The sequence below is a fragment of the Symphodus melops genome, assembly GCF_947650265.1.
Source record: "Symphodus melops genome assembly, chromosome: 11".
In the NCBI taxonomy this organism is placed as follows: Eukaryota; Metazoa; Chordata; class Actinopteri; order Labriformes; family Labridae; genus Symphodus; species Symphodus melops.
The window spans coordinates 18,063,029-18,087,302 of record NC_136701.1 but is presented as its reverse complement, the minus strand read 5'-3'; the positions used below and the strand labels follow the sequence as shown (position 1 = coordinate 18,087,302).

At 43.2% G+C, this 24,274-nt stretch overlaps 1 protein-coding gene across 2 annotated transcripts in view; it reads left to right on the top strand.

Annotated features, from left to right (window-relative positions):
• The window catches only part of rapgef6 (Rap guanine nucleotide exchange factor (GEF) 6), a 134,705-nt gene that overhangs the window by 4,315 nt on the left and 106,116 nt on the right, over positions 1-24,274 (top strand). For both annotated transcript variants that reach the window (XM_079355397.1, XM_079355396.1), the window contains exons 2-3: positions 21,392-21,462; positions 22,058-22,114. In XM_079355397.1, the coding sequence (XP_079211523.1) occupies positions 21,392-21,462; positions 22,058-22,114 (128 nt within the window). The remainder of the gene's footprint in view (positions 1-21,391; positions 21,463-22,057; positions 22,115-24,274) is intronic.

Here is a 24,274-nt window from a genome sequence, read left to right as displayed (position 1 = left end):
TGGTGGAAACGGGACTGAAGAGTCAACATTGTCTCCCACACGAGGAACGGAAAGAATCTGGCACATGCTCTGAGATTTTCTTCAGAACTCGCAATATTCACCATTTTCATCATAGCATTCATTTCCTGTGCATTTGCATCTATATGCCCACTCTGCAGGGACGAGGAGAAACTGAAGCCCTTTGCTTGAAGGTGTTGCACTGTGGCATTGACTTCTTGAGGAAGTAGATTTAGGTCAGAAGACTCACAGACTGTGGGAAAAAAAACAACAACTCTGTGTGTGTGTGTGTGTGATCAGGCTCGTAGCAGATAGCTGTGCTGTGTGTATGTAGGCTGGTGAGCACACATACAGTTACAAACTGCTGGCAACTATTTTGTCGTTGGCTAACATCGGTGAATGTTGAATGATCTCTTCAAGTATTTTTAAGGAAAATGTTTTTCCTCTCGTGGCTTTAATCACCTCTGTAAGGTCGACTGATTCATTTATTAAAAAAAGATCTTTGAGTTCAGTCTTCTCTACTCGAGCTGTCTCCTGTCAGGCCCCGGGCATAAATGTGTTATTGGTTCAAGATATCCCGGATACCCTCCCACTGCAATGAAGCTCACTGCTACACGCCACAGTACGGCGTGTTTGTGAAGAACGCTGAAATGAAGACACAGAGATTATAAAACGGGTTTGTCTGACATCTGATACAGCAAAACAAAAAAACAGGCATCACTGGATAGGCCTAGTTTGTGTTAAACAGGGACTGTTAAGATCTCAATATGGCCAAGTTCAGTATGCAAACCGCACAATCTGCTAAACATGGCAGGGCAGTCGGATTCATGAGAATTCATCGGACTGGAGCGAACACGCAATTCACACAACATCTTTTTGGCCACCGGTAACTTGAAACGTAAGAAGGTGCAGGCGATTGGTCGGCTGTCGGGAACATTGTTTTTTGCTATTATGAAAACGGGAAATAACGAAGTTAAACGAAGACTCTGCCGAAACAGACGAACGGAGCTGAAGTGAACCAAGAAGCGACGGCGTTTATTTCTTGAATTTCTTCGAGTTGCTGATTGAACTGTAAACAACACAGCACACGGGAAAAGGAAAGTGTTGGTTCGCAGTCCGTTAGTGCTAACTTGAGCAGAGGTGATAGCTAATGGGACTCTAGATTACACAGGCTGTGATTGGCTCGCCAGACGACCATCATCGGATTCATACAGTCTGACAAATATAAAGATCCTGGGAGCGTTTGCCAGCAGTGAGAAATAAAGGAATTCTTGCCTCAACTTTGTTTTCCATGTATCGAGACTTGAGATGTAAGACGAATAAGATAATAAAAAAATGGAGGTGCATATCTGTGGGGAAAAAAACAACCTTGTAGGAGATAAAAAAAAAGAGAGAGAGAAAGGACTTTATGTGCATTAGCTGCTAAATAAGTATTAGGAGTGAACACAGGTTGCATCACAGAAAGCTCTCAGTTAAGATAGTGCAGGGAGACGCAGTATGTGGCTGTGAGGAAGAGGGAGGAGTGAAAGTGCTTCGAGGAATGATACCTGCAGGTAATCAAAACTGATATCTCAGAGACCCGTGGGAGGGCAAATCTGGATGTTCAAATTGAGCAAGCTGGAGAGTCGGTGCTCCAGATACTCAAAGTGAGCAGAGAGATGAGAGGAGAGCAGTGAAGAGGGGTTTGACAGGAAAGAAAACCTCCAAAGGAACGTTCAAAGTTCACAGGAGGCCGAGTATTTGTCGCGGAGTAAGAGGTTTAGTTTGTGAGTTGAAGACGAGCAGGAAAGTTTGTTTTAGTTCGATTTCGAAACATTTGACGGCGTGGTCCAAGCCGTGAAGAAAAACAGTTTGGACTTCATGCCAGAGTGAAAGCACAAACAAGTCTGCATCGGCGCTCGTGCCTTTTTTGAAACACCGTGCCGAGCCAGATGATTGGAAAGTGTCGAGCATGATTGATACTGACAACAAGGGACTCCAAGGGTTAGAGGATGTGTTTTCAGCACGTCCATGCTGTTTTAAAAGTCGTGGTCTTTAATCATAGAGGTGACGTTTTGATCGTGTCGGACGGTCAGGCCTGTGGAGCCACATTTTGTTGAGTTTCAGGATCAGAAACACATTCAAGCTGCAGCTAAGATTCAGTAAATCCATCGTGACGTAAATGCAGCACAAGTTCACACAGTACAGAGAGAGAGAGAGAGAGAGAGAGAGAGAGAAAGTCTGGAATTAAAGTGATACAGAGGAGTCAGTGTGTGTGTAAATGGGTGAATAAACACAGCCTTCTCCTGACCTGACACGCTGAAAGCTCTCCTTGTAGAGCCAGTAAAGGCTGTTCCTCCCTGAGCTGCTGGACTTGTGGACGGGAGTGCAGACGGACGCACGCTCACAAACCGGACTGACTCCAGGTCTGTGAGCCGCTCTCCGCTCTATGCCCGCCCTGTTACTTCCAAACATGCGTGGCACCCTCGCCCACTCACTATGTATATTTAATTTATCTGCTTTTTTTATTTTTATTTTTTTTTTAATGGTCCCTTTTCAGCTTAAACAACACAACACAGGGCTATTCAAAGTATTGCCCAGCATCCCCTCATGACCCTCTCTGCACGCGGCGGAATACAGTCTCCATGGTAGTGATCAGAAAGACCCAAAGAGTCGGAGTGTTTCCTCTGAACTTTAACATTGCACTTGTGTTTATATTGAAGGGAGCGAGCTCACTGTTATATTTTGCCAACCAACTTATATTGAAAAGTATAAAAGTGGTTACGCAGAGAAATCACAGACAGGAAGGTGTGTAGTAGGTAACTGATAATGGGGGCAGTTTGATGAAGTGTTACTTGCTGTGGGTACAAAGGAGTTCTTTAAGGCCCGTTTCCACACAGCAGTCCGGTACGGATCGGAACAGTTTGGTTCGATTAAGCCCGATCCCGTTTGCGTCTCCACAGCCACCCGTGCCCTATTTGGTAGGCGGCGTGTAAGCCGGATGTTGATAGCCGCTATGTAAATAGCGTCATATGATAGCAGCTAACCGCTAACAGCTAACCGCTCACTACTAAATTCCACAAATAGGAAAACGCTACACAAACAAAACCAATGCTGGAAGACATCCAGCAGTTCATCTACTTCATTGGTCATGTGATTCTTTATTACAAGAACTCAATCAAGCTTTGTTTCAGAGAAGGCTGTGTGCCGCAAGGAGAAACACAGACGTAAACAATCAGCTGTGTATGGTTTAAAGACGGAGGAGTTTTGTTTGCCGACGTAGCACGGGAAGTGACGATTCTTTCAACCAATCAACGGACTGCAGTGTTTAGCTCCACCTTTTAGGGTCGGCTCCACATTCTTGGCACCCCAACGGAAGGGTCCCAAAAAGTGGGACGGTACGGATCGTTTTTTTGGGAATATTTCCCCAAAATGCGCACTGTACCGAGCCGGACCGCTCGGTGGAAACGGGGCTTTAGACTTATTCTTGTTTGAAGCAAGTGGCAACCTCGTTCATTGAGTGTATGGCGGGGTCAGCGGCTCTGTTTTGATTTGGAAAGCGATGCATGTCCTCCATAGTTAGGCGCGTAGCTGCGGTGCGAGTGATGTCACAGTTCGTCAAACCCGACGTGGCTCTGAGCCTGTCGATGGGCTTCCTGAAAGTTAGACTGAGACAGGATGTCCAACATGGCGGCGGCTGCCGATGAGCCTCCGGAACCCGCCGCAGTAACACATGGCTGACGTCACTCAGGCTCCATCCATATGTACAGCCTATGATTTAAAGTCACAATGAAGATATTGAATCAAGTTTCAAGATATTTTTGGTTTATTAAACCTGGGAGTGCTTCAAATGTTGTTCTCCAAAAAAGCTTTACAAAGTCTCAGTTTTTAAATCCATGTTGTTATTTGATTATTTTAAAAATGTGAAACGCGTTGGGGGGGGGAAAAAAAAGATTGAGTTCAGCCCAACTTTTGAGGTCAGTTAATGTGTGAAGGCAGAGACTTGTGTTTACTGAATCAAATTCAAACCGTTTTAATTCTTTAATTCGGAGCTTTCCAGTGGATCCAATGCATTTTGTGAGAGCGTGGCCATTCAAAACTAGTTTTGAAGTCCTTTTTATTCACACAGCAGCTCACAACAACAACCTGGCATTGTCCCACCGGGTATTGTTGAAATGTAAACACGTCAGCTTTTCCCCTGGGTAAACTGCAGAGCTCACAGCACAGCAGCTCCGGGCGGCCTGTCACTGTGCACACACATGTTTGCCTCGTGTGTGCGTGTGCAAACAGTGAGTGTGTGTTACTGCGTGTACGAGCCGGTGTGTACAGTGTAACTACATTCTGTGTGTGACAGCAGGCGTGAACAGGCAGACATGGACAGCTCTGACCTGTTGGGTTTGTGGGGAATGTCGTGTGACGCCTTGGGGGGGGGGGGGAGTTACAGTGTGAACATTATGAACAGCTGATAGCTTTCTTTCATCACATGGCACGAAAACCACAAACAACTCAATTAATGAAAAGTCTTCGAGGAACAGCTTGCTGTTAAAGATCTAACTGGTGTATAAATGTTTGAATGGATTAACCGTCTCGTTAGATGAGCACTAAAAGGGCACAGCACCAGATAACCTTTAGTTTTGAGCTCTTGGCTGTTTTGTTTCTCTGATCGAAAGTAGGCCAAGAGACAGCCCATAAAACAACCTGTTGCCACAGTTTCCTCATTAAAGCAGCTTTAGGACCTCACAAAACTGGGCTGGAATTTGTGGCTGAAAAAGAAAGCAGCCGATGCTTTTAACCCGTGTGTTTGTGAAGGGCATTCATGTCAGGATTTGAACGCTCCTGTTCTGTAGTATAACATGTAAATACATGTTAGTTTTACTCTGCAGAAAGAATTCATCTTAAATCAATATTCGTTGACATTTTCACTTAAATAACTTCCCCAAGATGTCTATCTTTCTTTAATATTTACTCCACTTATTGGTCACTCTGCAGGCTCATCGTCCACATTAATTCTGTAGTTATTCTCGATTTACCGGTATATTACAATATGTAATCTGTTTTGTCCAAACACAGCACAGTAGATGTAGCGTACAACCCTTTTTGTCTTGGTTTTACTTAGTATCACAATTAGGGCTGGGAATCTTTGGGTGTCTCAAGATACGATTCAGAATTGATTTTCGATTTAAATTGATTCTGCATTCATGTGAAAGTGTATTTTGAATGAGTACATACTCCAGGATCTACTCATGTCTGAAACTGGTTGAATTTGTTGTTGCTCTATTTGGCAATCTAATCTGATTTTATAGAGCAGAGAGTGACTGAACCCCCCCCCCCCCTCCAAAAAAAAAAAAAAAAAAAAAACATTTTACATTTTTTTTACATACCAAGCTGCGGCACAGTCAGAACTTCTTCTGTCAGCGTCATGTGGACACAATGACCCTGTCCTCTGTCTGTTATCAGCTCACACTGTAGTTCAAACAGGAACCTTGTGTGTGTCTGCTCCTATGATAACTTTGAGATTAAAAATAAACAAAAAATGTATTACCGGTAGTTCCATTTATTTGAAATATTTCCTTCTCTCCACTGGCTACGTTTATGTTTTAGAATTCCAGTAAAAAATGTTATCGCTTTTTTTTTATTTTTATAGCACTTCATGGTCATTCTTACACCCAAAGCACCTTGAAGGATCTAATCTGCCCCTATAAAATATCAACAGCACCTTTCACTTACTCTGTACAGGCTGGGCTCTTTGAAAAAAATGTTGTTTCTTTTGCTTTTAACAAAAAAAGAAGTTGAAGCATTAAGATCAAGAACAGCCTAAAAGAGGTGAAGATTGTATCCACTGTCGTTGTGAAGTTTGCTCTGTGGTTATGAGAAGAACACGGCGAGTAACCCACGGGAGCAATAAAAGTGTGAGTTTATGTCATCAACAGGAAGTTCAACTAAAAGTGGTCGGGTTCACAGCTTCACTGACACAAACGATCCACGAGCGGATTCTTCCTAAGAGCTGAGTGTTTCTTTGTCTGGATGAAGGTCAATGTGACCGATGAACTTCTTTCTGGCCGAACTCTCTAAACTACCAAACAGGTCACAATCATTATAGAAGCTGTGGTGCACATGTTCTTGTTCTTTCATTGTTGACCTTCTAGGATCTTAAATACTTACAGCATGAAGGATGCTGCCTGTGTTGGTTCATATACTGTATATTGTTTCAGGTTTTCAAACCCCCTGCCATGTAAATCCCCTCAGAGACCGGCCGGTAATAAACGGCAGGAGCAAAACGTCTGTGTAGCCGAGCAGCTCACGAGCTGGAAGAAGAACTGATGTGCTTTCTTATCTTTGAACGTCTTTGTTTTTGTCCATGAAAAGGAAAAAAAAAAAAAAAAAAGTTCAAGTACACATCTCCTCTGAGCTCAGAGCTATGGACAGTCAGGACTGTGAAGACTAAACACTGAAAACAGCCCCGCGAGCTGTCGTGCGTCATTTCCACTGCAGCCGTCAGCACTCTGAGTTGCTGTACACACCGAAACAATGAGAAGGGATTGTGAGGCATTTTCGGTTCACCTGTTGAAATTATATAAGCAGCTTTTTTCTTTTTTGAATCACAACATTGTTTAATGACGACTGAGAGTTTGAACTAGTTGAACTGTTCCTGAATCTCCCTGAACATCGCTGCTGCCACGGCCCTGAAAAACCAAGAAGTAGCACCAACATGACTTCTGTTCTGTTTGTCGTGAGAAAAGGAAGTCAAGGCAGAACTTTCGCATTTATAAAAAGGAGGTTGTGTTCTTAGAAGTCTTTAAAAACAAACAAAAAAAAAAATGCATCAGACGAGCGTTTCCTGCCGACGCTGCGACCGTATAGTTTCTGGCTCTGATGCTGAATGGGAACATCAGCGAGTATGTTCTTCTGAGATGATGGCCAAATATCCTTCAGGTTGAAAATCATGACGATAAAAGAACTGCATTGCTTTTTAGCAGCCTGAAATTCACAGAGCGGAGAATTCAATATCGAACGGACAGCCAGCAACGCTCCAGGTCTGGCCATCCTGAAGTCCACGTTTTGTTATCTGAAAGTTGCATCTGCTCATGTTTTATTATTTTTTAGGGTCGTTAGCAGTGCACGCTCTCCTCATTTCCTGTCTTATCTTGTCACAGCAATAGGATGAAAAAAAAAAAAAAAGAAGCTTCAGCTCAGTTTCAAGTTCATATTGAAATATGATGTTTTCAGAGTAGTCCCTTCCACATGTTCTTCATGTGCTTTTTGGAAACCTCTCTGTCGTTCTTGGCAGCATGCACAGGTACGATGCATAGACCCACACCTGCTACAGATTCTAGACTTTGTATATATTCTTAAACTTTTCAAGCCGGCAGCGATTTAAGAAAAAAAAAAAAAAGGAGTCAAGACTTGAGACTTTATTGTCCCTGAGGGGAAATTCTTTTCCACTATACAGTACATTTAAGGGCTGCGCGCCGACAAAGAATGACAGGGGGACATACACAGAAGACAACAGGACATACAGTGCATATAGTTAGCACGGTACGTTAGTGTTGTCGCAGCAGAGCATGCGCCACGCTAATCCAAGTACCACCAAGGAGTCCAGCTCAGTAACAGTTTTCTGGCCTGAAGCTACTTTAAGTCTTGAAGGAGGGACAGTCCGAGGTGGACGGGCGCTCACAAGGCTTGCGTGAAGTTCTGCAGATTACACCCTGGATGACTGACTTTAGGTTTGGGAACACGTTTCCATCGGCCTCCTGCTGGTTACTTTAACACAAACGTTTCTACCAATGTACTATTTCTGAATCCCACTTCCTGCTGTTACAAGCAGAGATTTTTTTCAGCTCTGCATGCCCTGACTCATCACATCCATTTGAAATTGAGCAGCTGCCAGCTCTGCTCCCATTTTGAGCGCGTTGGAGTCCATACAGGAGCTCTGTCGTTGGGGAGACCACTCTATCTTGGCAGATCTTGACTTTTGGAAAACACGGCGTCACTGTCCACATCGCGAGAGAAAACAATGGAGCTGATGACTTCTGTCTGCTGCCTCCCGCTTTCAGTTCATCTCTCTCTCTCTCTCTCTCTCTATCTCTCTCTCTGCTCCAGCTCCACTCTCCCCAGGCACAAGCAGGGTCCAGCTCTCATTGTAAAGTACTTAGAAGACATACACGTATCTCTGGCAGGTATTTGACATGCAGGTGGAACAAGATAACAATGTTTGGAGAGTGTAAAATGGGGCAGATTCTTTTTAAGAGCTCGTCCTGTCAAACATTCACATCATTAAATCAACCTGCCCTCCTTTTCTCGGCCGCTCTGCAAGAATGAAGACGAGCTGGAAAGGACGGTCGAAGCATTCTTCCACCTCGTCCTCGTTCAGATTTGGTGTCATCGTGCGCAGAGTCTCTTTTAAACTGGCACGCGTTGTGTTCGTCCTATGATGCACGCTTTAATGTGTGTGTGTGTGTGTGTGGTGGTGGGGGGGGGGGGGGGGGGGGGACGTGCCGGTCTCATCGGTTCTGGAACATGGTTGCCGTCCTGTAAGCTGGGGCATGGCAGCTAATGGTTGCAACATGAATTTGTTTGTGCGTGCACATGTTGCTCCCTGAGGTTCCAAGTTATGCAAACTGTAAGGTGATGAAACGCATGTCATCCTCTTTGACCCATCCTTTGTGTAAGAACTCATTCAGATTCTGATAAATGCATGAATCATTCAGTTTCATTCATTCAATTATTTTCTCAACCCTTTGCAGGCTGAATGACTTGTTTGATTGCTCAAGTTCCTGTCTTGTCCAGTTAATATTCTTCTTCTTTTCTACATACAGTACAAGCTCCATTCTTTTCTTTTTTTTTTTTGTCTCTTGTGTTGTTGTTCGGCCAAAAGGCCTCACACTCTCTCTTTCTCATGTCCCGCTCGTCTCCAGGCGGCATGCCTTCTCAGAGTTTTTTTTGTCATCGTCAGCCTTTTTCTGCATGCTTCCTCAGTCATTCGCAATAAACACTGGTCTGTTCAGTCACCTCCTTTGCTGACAAGTGTTGGAGGAATGTGGAACGCTCACCTCTGGAATGCTGAGAATGTGACAGCCAGATTTCCCGCCTGTCTTGGCTGCAGGATTGTCTTCAACGATGAATAAGGAATCCAAAAGTGGGCGCCCCCCCCCTTTTCATCAACAAGTAAACCTGCTCATCTCGGGCATGCATCTTTTTTTAATCACATTTGATCACATTATTACAAATAACAAGTCTTTGTATCGATCCACTATTCAGGTTGAGAAAAAAAAAATCTTCTTTTGAGTTTATGTGACTTTTTTTTTTAATATTTTTTTTTTTAAAGATTGAGTCTGGCAGTTCACAAAGGAGTATGTGTGTGGGCCTTTTTTTATTGAAGAGACCAATTTCAAGAAGGCTGCATAAAAAGGGAAAGAAACTTGGATGTACGAATGTGGTCAGAAGTTGAAAAGCTGCCTGAAGCATTATTAAAAACCTGCTTTCCCCATTTCAGGGCTGGGCCATTGACTACACCCGTAGATGACTTTAGTAAAGCTATACTACTAAGTCACATGACCTGTATCATCCCGACAGTAAGTTCACTTTCATTTAGGATATTGTTTTAGCGCCACAATCGCTTCAGACAACAAAAAACAGTTTGAACAAAAGAGAGCGTACGAGAAATGTTCCAACCTGAGCGTTTGTGAATAGACCAACAATGCGTGTCAATATTTGCTCGGAAGGCCGGGTGTGACATCGTCCTGTGAACTATGGCCTGTGCCAGGCTCTGGTTTCTATAGCAACGAATAGTTCATCAGCTGGTAGCTGAATAAATCCACGTCTCATATGGAGAAGTGCGACTTCTGAACGGATGTGTTGGCTGCACACTCATACGTGGAGCATGTTGGCCTCGCCTTCCACACAGTCAACATTTATCACACTCTTCTATCAGACCGAGCCCCGGCCGCTCATTCCAATCTTATCAGACAGTTACAGACACGTTTATGTAAGAGCAGTGTGTGCAAACGTGCATGGACAGGACACTCCGACATATCACTCACTTTACACGTATTCAAAACTCTGGCATCCTTCAGTTAATAATTTGGGAGAAATAACTCTTAAAAACAACAACACAATAGTCTTGTTTGCAGAAGCATCTTTGGCCTTGACTATTCGCTCAGCTCTTCATCTGTAAGGTTGTTGGAGGATTTTTTATTTTTTTTTAGGATTATAACATTGGTTGAACTTTGGCAGAGATGAGATGATTTGATAATTTTCTATTGACATGACACAGTTTTGATTTGCTCATCTTACGATCTATTCCAGGTTCATTCTCACTCGGTCTAAGGACTCTTCTAAATCGAGCTTCAGCAAACTACATCCAGCGATAATTCTCAGAAGGATGCCGTCCACTTATCTTTAAATATGACCTCTAAAAGCTCCTGCTTCAAAAGACAAAAACCTGCACATGAGCAACAGGTGGCCTCTAAAAGCACTACAGCATTATAAACATCCGTAAAGACACATGAAAAACATCTATTTGACATTTATTTAGGAATTCCCGCTTTAAAAAAAAAAAATAAAAAAAAAAAAATCATTTTGTAATAAAAACTCCAGACGAAGCAGCTCAGTATTTTCCCCTGATGCTGTGGCTGAAAACCAAAGCAGACGTCATGACCTGGGAAGTGACTGCTTCTGGTCCCCGTTGAAAGTGAATTCCGACTCGCTCAGACTTCGCCTCCATGTCCAGACTGACGGAGTTTTTCATGGAAGTGTGGGAGCGTGCTTCACGAGGAGAGCTCCACTGACTCAGAAACTGAGCATGTCAGAGGAGCAGACTGAGACAGATGGATCTCTTCTATTGGAAACCACTTCAACACACACACACACACACACACACACACACACGTCCTCCTCAGAGACCGTTACGGTGAGGTTAGAGTCGGGAGTGATCAGCTACAGTGTAGTCCATCAACACAGACAAAAATGCAATGACTCCACATCTGATGTGGTTTCCTGTTTTGTTTTTTTTGCTCTGGGAAACTTCTCCGACGTATTTGCTTTCAAGGGTGCATTCTTCAAGGTTTCTGTTCAAACCTCCTCTGTCAGACTACACGCAACTCTCCAGATCTATTGACCAGCGCTTGTTTACAGAAGAGTACAAAAACACTCTCACAGAACTTTTCTTCATACGTTTAAGCATCTGAAAAAAATTCATCTGAACAAACCTAGGTTCAACTTTGCATCAGTGACGTCACCTTGACCTCTAAATGACCTTTGTTATGGAAAATTTTACTCCATGTGTACTACGAAGGTCTCATAGAATCTGTCATATAAAATGTTTTTGAAATGTCTTAGAATACTACATGCACAGCATATTGGGTGTTTTGTTTCCCATCATTTTGTTCCCTTTATTCTGTTTCTCACACTCTGTACATGTGGGAAGAGTCACCCAGGCTCTTTCTCACTGGACTCCATCTCCTTCTCAGCCTTGGGAGATGGTAAATAGTCATGTAGTGTCTTTTCTCACACTAGGGGATAGATTGTGCCCTGCCAGGTGGGCAGTGGCTCTATGTGGCGTGATGGGGGAGTGATCTGTGTAATGTGATGGAAATGTATAAGTTTTCATGTTTGCCTTTACTCGGGGCCTCTTTCTCTCCTCACCGTGTGAGAGAGGGGTCTTCGAACGCTTATCTTGCCTTCGAATAAATGTTCATTGAGACCAGATCGATCTTGGGGTTCCTTTTTGAATAGATCTTCTCACTCTTTATTTTCACTCTTTGGTAATGGGAAAAATTCCACAACACCTTAAACTATCTGTTGTTGTGTGACAGCAGCTGTTCTAGCTGTGCTTAAAAACCATGAACTCACACAGGGCTTCTATCTTGTAATTAAGTCTATAATTAAAGCAGTTTGGACGTCATTGAGTGACTGATAGGATCTACTTCTGACTGGGACTTGTAACAGAAGGAAAAGGTAATTGTAATTGTAAAAGGTAATTGATACATTGAGCCCAGTGTGTGTGTGTGTGCGTTTGCGTGTGCGCATGTCTGAACCAGAGGGGAATATCAACAACAAGCGAAACCGACAAATCAAACAAGAGTCTTGAAGTTTACAACGACATCGCGTCCTCACGTTTATTCTCTGTTCTGTTCCTCTCTTATTTATTATTGTCATATTTACGAATCATTGATCACTCAAAACTATCTTTGATTCACGCAATAAGTTGGTCTCTCCTGATTTGACGATTATTTTTGATACCAAGAAAATGTTTCGTGTCTGAGCGAATCAGACGGCACCCTCTTTTGTTCCGTTGGGTTCTTTACACAGTGATTTTGTTTTTGTCTTTTTTGTCATACATCCCACATGTTGCTTTAATTGTTTTGAGATTCACTGTCTCTCTGTTTTTGTCTGCATATTGTTTACAGCTATAGGCTCGAGTCAGGCCTGTTGGGGTGGTCTGACTACATGTGGTCTATCACAACAGGTTTGCTTGTGTTAGCCGTGTTGGCTTCTGACAAGTGTGACAGCCCATTGAATTTCCCATGCAAATGTGTTCAAACTATGAGAGCATGCTCACACGCTCGAGCGTTTGTTATTGTCTCAACAAGAGCAGCTTCATTTCCATCGGCAGATATGCATTTACTTTTTATTATTGAAACATTTTAGAAATCCTGCATGCACGTGTACAGTGGTGAGTTCAGACGTGCAGTTGTGCACTAACTCCCTCTTCACTCGAGTCTCCCTCAGAGCCTTACCTTTTGATTTATGAGAAACATTTGAATACATAGTTAAATGTTTCAGTCAGTCCCAGACTTGTGACTCATATATACGTTGAGTCTCATTTCTCATGCGTGTTAAAAATGTTCCCCTCTCACCAGAGAATGCGTTCACTCCAGGTGCACCTGGTTCCTACATGACCTGAGGGATTTTTGAGACCAAACCCAAAAAAAAAAAAAAAAAAATCCATCTCCCACACAGGCTTCATAAAGATTTGACATCCACCACGTTGCTTCATGTAGTCTCATACTGAGCCCTGATTCAAACTTCAAAATGACTTAAAAAGCACCCCTCTATGCTCCTCACTTCAGTTTGAGTTGAGGCCCTGTGTAAGTGTGAGAAGTGGAGCAGAGCTGCCTGTCTGAACAGATTTGGCATAAAAGATCAGCGATCTGTTCCAAAAAGCTGTCTGACAAGGCCATGAAGATGACAACGATATGTAGGTGTGTGGATCAGCGACCTCATGATACCTCCCTGTTCATGCTTCTATCTGTGTGTGTGTGTGTGTGTGTGTGTGTGTGTGTGTGTGTGTGTGTGTGTGTGTGTGTGTGTGTTTGCACATTTCAGTTCGTGTGCTCGCTTTAACGTAGCTGTCGAACTTCAAATCCACCTGAGGGGCTTCCAAGAAGATCCATAGTAACACTGCCCTCTTTCAGTTTGACTACTAGCATGTGGGAAGCGAGGACCTTGTGGGAGATTTTAGGGCACTGGTGGCCTAGTGGTTAGTTTACGCACCCCATGTACAGAGGCCACCCTGGGTTTGAATCCCACCTGTCCCCTCTGGCCACATGTCAATCATTCTAAATGAAAAGGAGACAGATTTCAAACTCCCACTGAAGTGTACGTAAATACTTTTTCAGTGGTCGTTATAAGATCAATAGGTTTTGTGCCTTTTTATTTATTAAAAGTCAAAAAGTTTTAAGTTAAAAAGAAACGCATCTATGTTTTTTTTTTTTTTTTTACTTGAAAGTCCTCTCAGCTTTTAGTTTACATGCATCACAGGGAGATGAAACGTCGACGGTTCTCCAAGAATCAGCGAAAAAAGAGAGTGGAAAAGGAGCGGACTCATTTAGATAGCAGAGTTCAAAGGGCTTTAAAGTCAGATATGCTCTGTCTGGCGGGAGACTGTGGAGTAAGTGAGTTCAGCTCGGTGACTTTCACTCTCTTACATCTGCCGCTTTGAAACAGACGGAAACCTCTCGGGCTGCTCCGTCCCACACTGCCGAGGCCGGCAGCCTGAAAGACGAATGAACTCCGAACGGCAGGTGATGAAACGCTAAGTAGCTCGAAGACTCACCGCTCGCATAATTGAGATAAAACTATAGAAGTGCATTAGTGAAGTCAATGAGAGCGTGAAACAATGGCGCAAACGTGTCGAGAGAGGGAAATGATAGATGAGCGCAAAAAAAAAACGAGCGGCTGATGAGAGGGAGCAGAAGGGAGTGGGAAAACCCTGGTGAAATAAATCTGAAGGGTGTTTTAGGATGTCTTTGAAATCTGTCAAAGCCAACAGTTAGTTCTGCTCAGATGGGCAGTGTAATTAGCACAGAACCAAACACTCACATTCTACTGATTCAAAGCACAAAGTGTGTGTGGCATTTTTCATATTTATGGAACATAACAAGGCCGTGAGAGAGCAGAGATTGATGGTGGACTGCAGAGCTGGGACTTAAAAAAAAAAAAAAAAAAAACCTTTTTAAAAGCGTCAATAAAACATTTTGAAATTTTCTTTCTTTCTTTTTTTTCTTTCTTTTTTTTAAACGTAGTCGCCGGACAAAACAACAGACTGAGAGCAATGACTCGCACCCTCTTCACCCGTGATGTCTTAAGCAGGGGAACAGAAACGTTAAATCTCACACAATGCGAAACAAACAGCAGGAAGGCTTGACCACAGTAAATGTGCGTGTTTGCCCACTTCCACTGAAAAGAAAACTTCCTCTACCTTTTTAAAAATACATTTCAGCAATACGCAGCTGAAATGACATTAAGGGTCAGATTTTCCATGTCTGTGTGTGGCAGTGTTTTTGTGGGTCCGTGTGTGTGTGTGTGTGTGTGTGTGTGTGTGTGTGCGTGTGTGTTTAGATTGGCTGGCAGCAGAAAAGCACCTGGTAAAGTGCAGACTCTCTCTTAAGCGTTTTTTTTTTTTTCCAAAAAGGAAGAAAAGAAGAAGCAGGACCAATAGGAAGCCAGATGTTGTAGTACATGCGAAAGTGGCAGACTGATCTTTTGTTTTCATTATAGTGAAAATGTGCCAGGCTGCACGGTTGGCATTGTTCCCAGGAGAGAAGTCGTGATTCATAAAGTCATCATCCCCTCTGTTCACATCACTATGACTATCCGTCTTCTATTTAAGGATGTTATGGCGACTTTATAGTCTGTAAAAATAAATCCAGTCATCCAGTTCAGATGATCATCATCAGAGTTGAGTGACTCCTCCCCCCCCCTCCTCCTTCACGCTCTTTCCATAACCCGCTCCATCACCAGCGCCTCCGCGACCGTCGTCACCGCGCTTTTTTTTATGACCCCCAAAATCCTGCGTGGAAACTCTCAGGATCCAGGAGCAGCTCTGTATTTGCTTTCAGCGTTTCTAGTTAGCGCACTTTAGCTACAGTGTGTCACTCAGTGCTTGAAATGATTCGCTGAATGATCAGATCCACGTGTGCGTGTGCTTGTGTGTGTGTGTGTGAGATTCTGTACGGTCAAATTACAGTGAAAGCTAGAAGAAGGGTCTTTAAAGCCGTTTGTGCAAGTCTCCCCCCTCTCTCTCTTTCCTCCCCTCTCTCTCCTCCCCTCTCTCTCCTCTCTCTCTCTCTCTCTTCTCTCTCTCTCTCTCTCTCCTCCCCTCTCTCTTCTCTCTCTCTCTCTCTCTCTCCTCCCCTCTCTCTCTCTCTCTCTCTCTCTCTCTCTCCTCTCTCTCTCTCTCTCTCTCTCTCTTCTCTCTCTCTCTCTCTCTCTCTCCCCTCTCTCTTCTCTCTCTCTCTCTCTCTCTCTCTCTCTCTCTCTCTAACCTGGACCTGTTGCTGAAAATAACTGATTTGTTGAGACAAACAGAGGCTGAGATCAGAGTAAAAATAATGGCTTCATAAGATCGAAGTGCAGTGTAATTTTTGAACTAACAGAAAATTGCTCGCATTTGCTTGTTGCTCCATTTTTTGGTAGTTGTGTTTTTGTTTTGTTTTTATTGTTGATTTTTCTTTGTTCTTCTTTTTCTCTTTCGTTCTAGTTGAATTGTTTTATCCTTTCAAAAGCTGCCTGTGTGGAAAGGTGTTGTGAATTAGCGCACGTGCTAAAACACTTGTTCTGTCCACTGTCATTTTTTTATGTCCGCATTAAATAAACTTTAAATGAAACCTCACACTGACGTGGACAGCGATCAGACGCGAGCATGCAGGGCAGCAGAGGATTGTGAGTGAGCCTCTCTGCTGTGTGGATAATGATCCTGCCTGGAGTTATGATAGCCCGGGATCACAGTTGACCTTGTAGGTTGGACTCGTAAAGGCTTTAGGAATATCAACGTCCTATCGTGCCTGATGTTAATCCCTGCACTTGAGCCTTTAAATGTCTGCTGAGGAGATGTGTGTGCAGCTGTGAGTAATGACTGGGGGTGGATTTATTTTTCACTGCTTCTGCCGTCTTTTATGGGACTCTAACATCACGTTAGAACAAGAATAAAAGTGTCAGCTCTCGCTTACAAATTAGAAGCGCTGCAGCCGTCGTAGCGTCGTAGCAACCGTTTAATGCGCTTCCTCGACAAATGTGGCTGCTAATGCTCCGTCTGCATGTCCGTCCACTGGGCCACCGACTCGTTTGGATTTATGTGACAGTAAAGAGCGCTCATGCTGAATTCCCTTCTCAATGCAGCCAATCACAGTCTGATGTTTGTGTCCAGGCCTGTTTTCAGCCCCTGCGTGCGTTACTGAGAGGCTGTAAAAAAAAAAAAGGCGCCTCATTCTGTGCAGATGTTTATAAAATTGACTTCCATGGCAATGTTAGGTCTGGGTTCGACCTGGTTAGCATCGGCGGTGTCGTAATGAAATCATGCTGTGACGTTTAATGTCATGTTAAAAAACTAAGACACTTTGTTTTATTCTTTTGTATGCATTTTTCATAAAAGAAAATCGAGTAAAAATATGCGGGGGGGTTTTCTGTACATGAAAGGTTTTTTTTATTTTTTTTTAATAACCTGGCTTAACCGTGTTATTCTACAGCAAAGCACACTGTTGACACGGAGGGCTTCGGGAGTGCGTGGCTGATGTCATGTAAATGTTAAAGGCTGGTCATGCAGGCAGGATGTTAGCCAAGCTGTTTGTTCTTCTGCTGGCTTGAATGGACTTGTTGTCTCCATCCGTCCACAATATCCTCTCTGTCGACCGGCATGCCGTGCATTCTGGTGGGCGTGTGGGCAGACGGGTGATTGAACCCTCGACAAAAGCAGCCTCAGATGGAGACGGACCACGTTCGACCCCAAAAAATGAAAAAGCTCTGAATTATTTGACTCCCACCCAAACACTCATGACCGACCCGACACTATAAAACCTATAAGTTCAGACCAGGGGAGAAAAAGCGGTGACACCTACTGCAAATTAAAATGTGTGAAAAAGTCACAACCACGTTTTCCTTTCAGTCCATAAAAGCAACATGGAGGACGGTGGTTGTACCTGATATGTAAAGAGAACAGCTCCCATTTCAAGGTTTTTTTTTTTCCTCTCTTGAAGGAGTGCCTCTCAACATATCATGAATTGTGTGCGTTGCTTCTAGGCCGTCTTTTGATGGGAAAGGGAGAAACGTGATGGGCGGAACAACAACCTCTGCACTGCTACGACTTGCTTTTTTTTTTTTTTATGACTGCTCGTGTGCTGCCACGGCTTGTTTATGTATGAGTAAGAGGCCTACTTTAGGAGGCGATGCGTCATAATGTCAGTATCCTGTCAGGGTTGAAGGTGCGGGGCACAAACACACTGATGACGTGTGTGTAGCTTAAACGGAGATTAAAAATGGCGTTTCAGGGTCTGCGGTGGTCGCAGCTCAAACACAGGCTGCACAGGAGTTTTTCTCCTGATGAATGCACCATTCTACCATGGAGGTTAAAAAAGGGGGTCAGTGAGTACACATACTGGACCTGTAGGACCAAATGTTGGTAATGAGTTGGCTGTTTCCTTTTTTTTCTGTTTCTTTTTTTTATTGAGATAAAGTGCAAAAAGTACAAAATAAAAATGTGCACGCAGACATGACAATTGAAGCAACGAACAAATGAACGAAGACAACAAGCAATACAGAAAAACAAAATACGCATAAAGACAAATACGACTAAAGTTGAATATTTTAATGTATGGGACATGTGAACGTGTGTTTGGTCATGTGATCCCTCGAGGTCGGCAGCTGAGTGGAAAGAAGCAAACGAGTAAACAAAAGCAAATTTGAGGGGAAAAAAAGAGAAACAAAAAAAGTATATGTTGATTGTCATAAGAGATAAATTGAAGTAAATAAAATAACGATAACATAATATTAATAGCACAGATTGTGTACGCTGTCTTGTAAGTGTGGGGGGGGTGCAAAGGGAGGGCAGGGGCACATGCAAAGACACATGGGACATGGAGGAGTGGGGCATTGTGTGTACTAGATTTCAATGAGATGGATATTTCTGCCAGTAGGTGGCAGCAGCGCTGTAGCTAAGTGAGCAACACACACACACACACACACACATACACACACACGTGCACAGAACCAGGATAGGCACAACATGCTCTGAGCCTGGCAGATCAGCTCCATTTGTCTTAGTTCTGCTTCTGACAGGGCGCACTTCTGAGGATGAGATCAGAATACATTTTTAGACATTTCATCAGTTTGTTGAAAATCTTGCTGGTTAGTTGAAGTCGTGACCATTTAAATGACTTAGAAAAGAAGACTTTTTTATTTTTTATTTCTGTGTCGTATGCAGCCTTGTGTTTCTGTGTATGTGCTGTGAAACCATCTGCAGACAAAGACAAAGTTACATTTCCAAAAAAAAAAAAAAAAGTGGTTAACGTGAAGTGCTTCAGCCTCAGCTGGTGATGAGTTCACGTGTGTCTCTCCCGAGGTTGTGACAAACTTCATCACAGATGGAGTCATCAGGTCGCCACACGAGGACAGCTTTAAAGGTCACATGTCACCGAGGAGGGTTTCTCTGCTGCCTGGTGTGTCCCCGAGGGAGGACAATGAGACGACAATGTGGGCTTTCGTCGAGTGACGTGAAGGACATGGCTTTGATAGTTGCACATGGAAAACCTTCATCTTGACTTGGGCACAGGTACAGATTTCCGATCCCGTTTGATAGACAGCGATGTGGCCCCTCTGATATCTCACGTCAGAGAAGTCTTCTCAAACCCGCTCTGAAGTGTTGCCGATGAACTGAACAAACTAATGTGGATTTCAGATTCTATAACATTGGGACCAGGTTTTTTCCATGATGGTTACAAATGGAGGCACCACTGCAAAATAGATATGTGGAGTGACACTATGCCATTAAAATATGGGGAACGCCACCAAAAACCAGACCACAAACACCACACCCTCAATCCGGAGAGAGAGAGAGAGAGATTGGCGTGGGCGATGTAGTGATCGCATTACCATCCTCTCTCTCTCTCTCTCTCTCTCTCTCTCTCTCTCTCTCTCTCTCTCTCTCTCTCTCTCTCTCTCTCTGGGAGACCACAGATTGAAATGACAGAGCAGAGATCCCCTCCTCGGACATCCTGCTATCTGTCTGTCTGGGCCTATTGATGACCTGTTCTACACCAATCAATACGTGAAACGGGGGCAGCTGTCTTTTATGGATGTGTGTAGTAGTAGTAGTAGCAGCAGCAGCAGTGTGTGTGTAGTAGTAGTAGTAGTAGTAGTACACATTGTGTGAGGGCCATGTAGTAAAATCAATCTGTTTTGTTTTGCGTCATCTTTTGGTTCCAACGTATACAGTCACTCGATTGGTCCGATCCAGGCATTCTGACTCGCATCCAATCTCAGAACCCGGTTGGCTATCGTTTGATGACAGCGTGCCTCGAGGAACGATGGCCAACTTCTGTGTAATTGCTGTTTCCAGCATGAATAGAACCCAGAGATGAGTGTTTGGGCTGTCTCCTCTCCCCCCCCCCCCCCCCCCCCCAGCTAGTCAGTCGCCTCAGGTCTGTACACCCTGAAACTGTACAGTCCATGCGCAGGCACGAACACACATGCGTGCTCAGCAACATGACAGGAGCGCTTACTGCAGCAGTTTGTTGCGCTCACTAACCCAGTTAACTGTGATTTGAAGTCGATACAGGTCCACTTCCTCACCGCTGCTGAAGCAGACTCTCAGTCCTGTGTTCCTGCCTCAGGATCAGTAAATGGAGGGTTACAACTCACTGTGTGAAGCGGCTGGCCGGGTCAAGCTCTCTGTTCCTCAGTGTTTAGCTAACCCTTTATTTAAAAAAGGTGGGACAGGGCCGTCTGCGCTCTTCTTTTTAAAAGGGAGCAAGTAGGCTCCTTCGAGGACAATAGAGTAACTCTCTGAGCCGCAATAAAGAATCAACCCATCATCCTCACTCCGTTGTTGGAAGAAATTCTCCATTCATGAATCTTTTCTCTCATAGAATATAACCAGAGTCTACGTGTAGTAACTGAATCATGGGTTTAAGTTACGAAAAATAAATTGCATTTGGAAAAGAAGAACAAGAACCCTTCATGTTTTGCACGGCTGTGTAGAAATGATTTCCCCAACTCGTGAAATGAGATTTGAACAAATGTGCTTCTATTTTTGCCAGATATGCTGGAGCATGACGCATCACCTTCGCAGAGGGAGAAGAAAAAAAAAAAAAAAAGCGGGACGGGAAGTCGGACACTCATATAAGTTAGCGTTTCATATGAGGCACGGGCGATCTCACATCCTTAACCAATGCAAAAAAAGAAAAGTGCATTCGCCGTAAAGCATCAGGGAGATCGGGACAATGAAGAAAAACCGATTTCGTAAAGGAAAGAAGCCATTGGTCCATCTCTGGATGGGATGAGCCGGTCTGTAGAGTGTGAGAGCATCAGTGTGTGTACATAAGCAGTCAGCCCTCCAGTCCACCTGTTCAAAGTAGTCGCCCCGCAGCCTTAATAACAACTGTTTGTTTGATCCTACAGATGCTTACTTGCTCCCTCCACACACACACACACACACACACACACACACACACACACACACACACACACTCTGTCAGCCTCTTAATGTTTTGACAGCTGGCCCTGATAGGGTACTATATTAAGGCTGTGGGTGGGTATATCTGTGCCTGTCTTGCTCCTGTCATGTGTGCACATAGAAGCGGCGTGCCTGCCTGTCTGGTTTGAAGGTGTCACTTTGACAGGCAGCGTTTAGCCCCGTGGAGCTGGTGTCAGAGCGCTGCAGTAAATGTAATGAATGTGCTGTCCATCCATTACACACACTCTAAACAATGAGCTAATCTTTGAAGCGCTCCCTTTTTTAAAATAATAAACACACTTCAAGCAGTGTGTGTGTGTGTGTGTGTTAATGATATGATTATGAAAGGCGGGACTGTGTGTGACTTTTCCAAACAATCTCTCTCTTTCTTCATCTCTTTATATTCTTGTTGGATGATGATGATGATGATGACATGTTCTTTAAACAGTATTGTCTTGTTTCCTGTAGGACCTACACACCATCTACTGCCACCTCTACCATATGGATGTTCTCTCTCATCTTCGGGAGCATCAGCTAAGGTGAATCTTACATTTATTTTTAATTTGGAAATCACTGTAGCAGCTCCCAAATTAGGCTTTGAGTTGCCTTGCGGGCCGACTTTCGAAATGAAATGTTTTTACACACCGTCTCTACCCAAACAGGTTTAGGAGTGATTTAAAAAAAAAAAAAAAAAAAAGTTTGCACATTCCTCCTGGCAGATGAGTCGCCTCAAAGATGCTCAAAAGTAGATACCAAACATTTTTTACATGATCCACCCTCTGTGTTCAGGGTTGAGCATGAAAACAAAAGCGATTACATAAGTTCACAATTACATTTTATGTGAGTTTGAAAAAAAAAAAAGAATTATTTGGGTTTTAGGGATACACGGACACAAACATTAACACAACTGTCAAATTATCGAGCTTTAATTTTTACATTTGTGTTTAGCGACCCTGATTCTTTATCAATGAAAGACAAAAAAAGAATGCTGCCACACCTACCAACAACCAACCTGACATGTGTTAGGCATGGGTCACCTTAACACACTGAGCTTGATTAGAGCCAGAGATGTTTCCAGCATGGATGTTTTCGAGGCAAAGAAAGTCATCTGTCATCTTTGCCTTTGTGTCTCAGGTCCATGTGTACCACAGCCAGGTATGAGAGACATGAAGCTAACCACATCCTGTTCTAGTAAGTATACACACACACACACACACACACACAAAATGTACACAATTGTATACAGATACATTACAGATCAATTCACATATGACCGCGGGGGAGATATTACAATATAATTTGTGTGCAATGTGATGCTTCCTGAAAACTCTGTCAAACTGAAAGTCTCCATCTGGTTTTTATGCACTTGATATCTACATTGTAAGATTGTCTGGATAAGAATACAGATCCAAAGCTGACACTAATGTCAGCAGAACTGCTGAAAGCCTGTCTCCCTTTCCTTGTCCTTGTTTGTCAGAGTGGGTGATTAAATTCATCCTGAGATGCATGAGTCAGATTGTTAAAAAAAGAAGAACAAAAAGTCACCGTTAGCACCATATACATTTTAGATGATCATCAAATCGTCAAGAAAAAAGGGCTTATGTTGGCGGTAGATGACGAAGTCAGAGGTGAGGTAGTGGCGGCTAACGGTAGATGTAAGGAGCTGTAAATATGAGAGGTCCGCAGAAGCAGCGATAAAACAAGAGGTGATGACAGTAAGGATGTGAGGAAGGAGAGACAGGAAAAAGAAGCAAGGGATGAATAAAAACTAAACCATTTTAAGGGGGGACAAAAGGGGGACATTGGAGGGCAAGATGTGGATGCGAAAGAAAGGGAGGTCAAAGACAGATGAAAGGATGAGAGAGATGCCGCACATGTTGCTGATGTATTATCATGTTCACTGGTATCATATTAGACACTTTGTAGTTTCATTTACCATCAAATAAACGCACAGAATCTCAGTTTTCTTCAGTATGTCCTCCTGTCTCCCACACCAGGGGCTAGTCTTAAGTATCTGAACCCATAACAAAGCAGCTGCCATGTCCAATTAGTCAACTGTTACACCCACACACATACACACACATTTTACAGACAGCAGATGAAAGCAATCAAGGTCTGTGCAGGGAAACCACAACAGTAGTTAATCATGTTGGCCTTAAATCCAGAGCAGTGCAAGAAACTAATCCTTTTATTTCTTTACACAAGTCATCAAGTCAGCCTGCTTCTCCTGCACAACATCCAATAAAAAAAAAGAGCTCCAAAAGCAACACATCAGTTCTGCCATACTTACATTTTAAACATTTCACCTTGTTAGATGTGCTGAAGTCTGTTTAGGCAGAAGAAAAAGACAGTGCTTGTTATTTAAAACCCTTAATTGTTAAGTCCATAAACCACAAAAAGACTGAATGAAAATGACTTAATAAATTAATAAATCGCTCTAAACAATGATACGAATGGTCAGACTGAAAGACATTTTTTTGATTAAAATTATAATGTTCTCATCATCTAAACAAATAGATTTGCCCGCTGGATTTAAAGTTTGTTCAGAAATATCCGGTAAAAGGACAGATCAATTCAAAATAAGGCCCATTTAAGTTCTCAATTACAAACCACATTTATGAATGTTCGTTGCAGAACTGTATGCACATTTCACGAGATGAGATAATAAGATAATAGTGGAGATTTGCTGTCTGCAGTTTGGTGCAGAATTATTAAAAACTATTGTCCAGGCAGATGACAGCTTTTAAATTTGTCCCCTGTCCATCTCATTCATGCAGTAAGAATTAAAAATGATTAAAGGCCACATTCTCCCTTCATGACATCACAAAGGGCAGTAACCCTTCCCCCAGGTGGGTGACACTCCCACAGCTCGGTGTTTGTTCTGCCCTCTGAGTCTGCCCTCTCACCATAAACAAATAGGCGTGGAGCAAGAAAGTCCGATCCACCCTATGACTCCTAGAGGGGCGTGGCCAGACACAGCTCATTTGCATTTAAAGCTACAGACCCAGAAACAGCCTGTTCTGAGCAGGACTGAAATAGAGGGTTTTATTGGCATGATCAAATACAGGATCAGAGTAGATTTATAACACAAACTTCACCAACATTTTTTGGGGAGCTCTGACATGTATTTAGAATTGTTCAAAAAGAATATAATATAAAGAATATAATACTCCTCTCCTCAAACACTGCTCATCACTCTCGCTCCATGTTTCCATGTCTGTGGATTCCCATTTATGACCACAGACGCGCATTGACCGCTCTCTTCTGTAATTGCTTCTCCACTTGCTGTATTCTCGAGCACCAAGCTCATTGTATAGTAAATTAGAGTGGCGTTGTGAGTTAACAGATAAC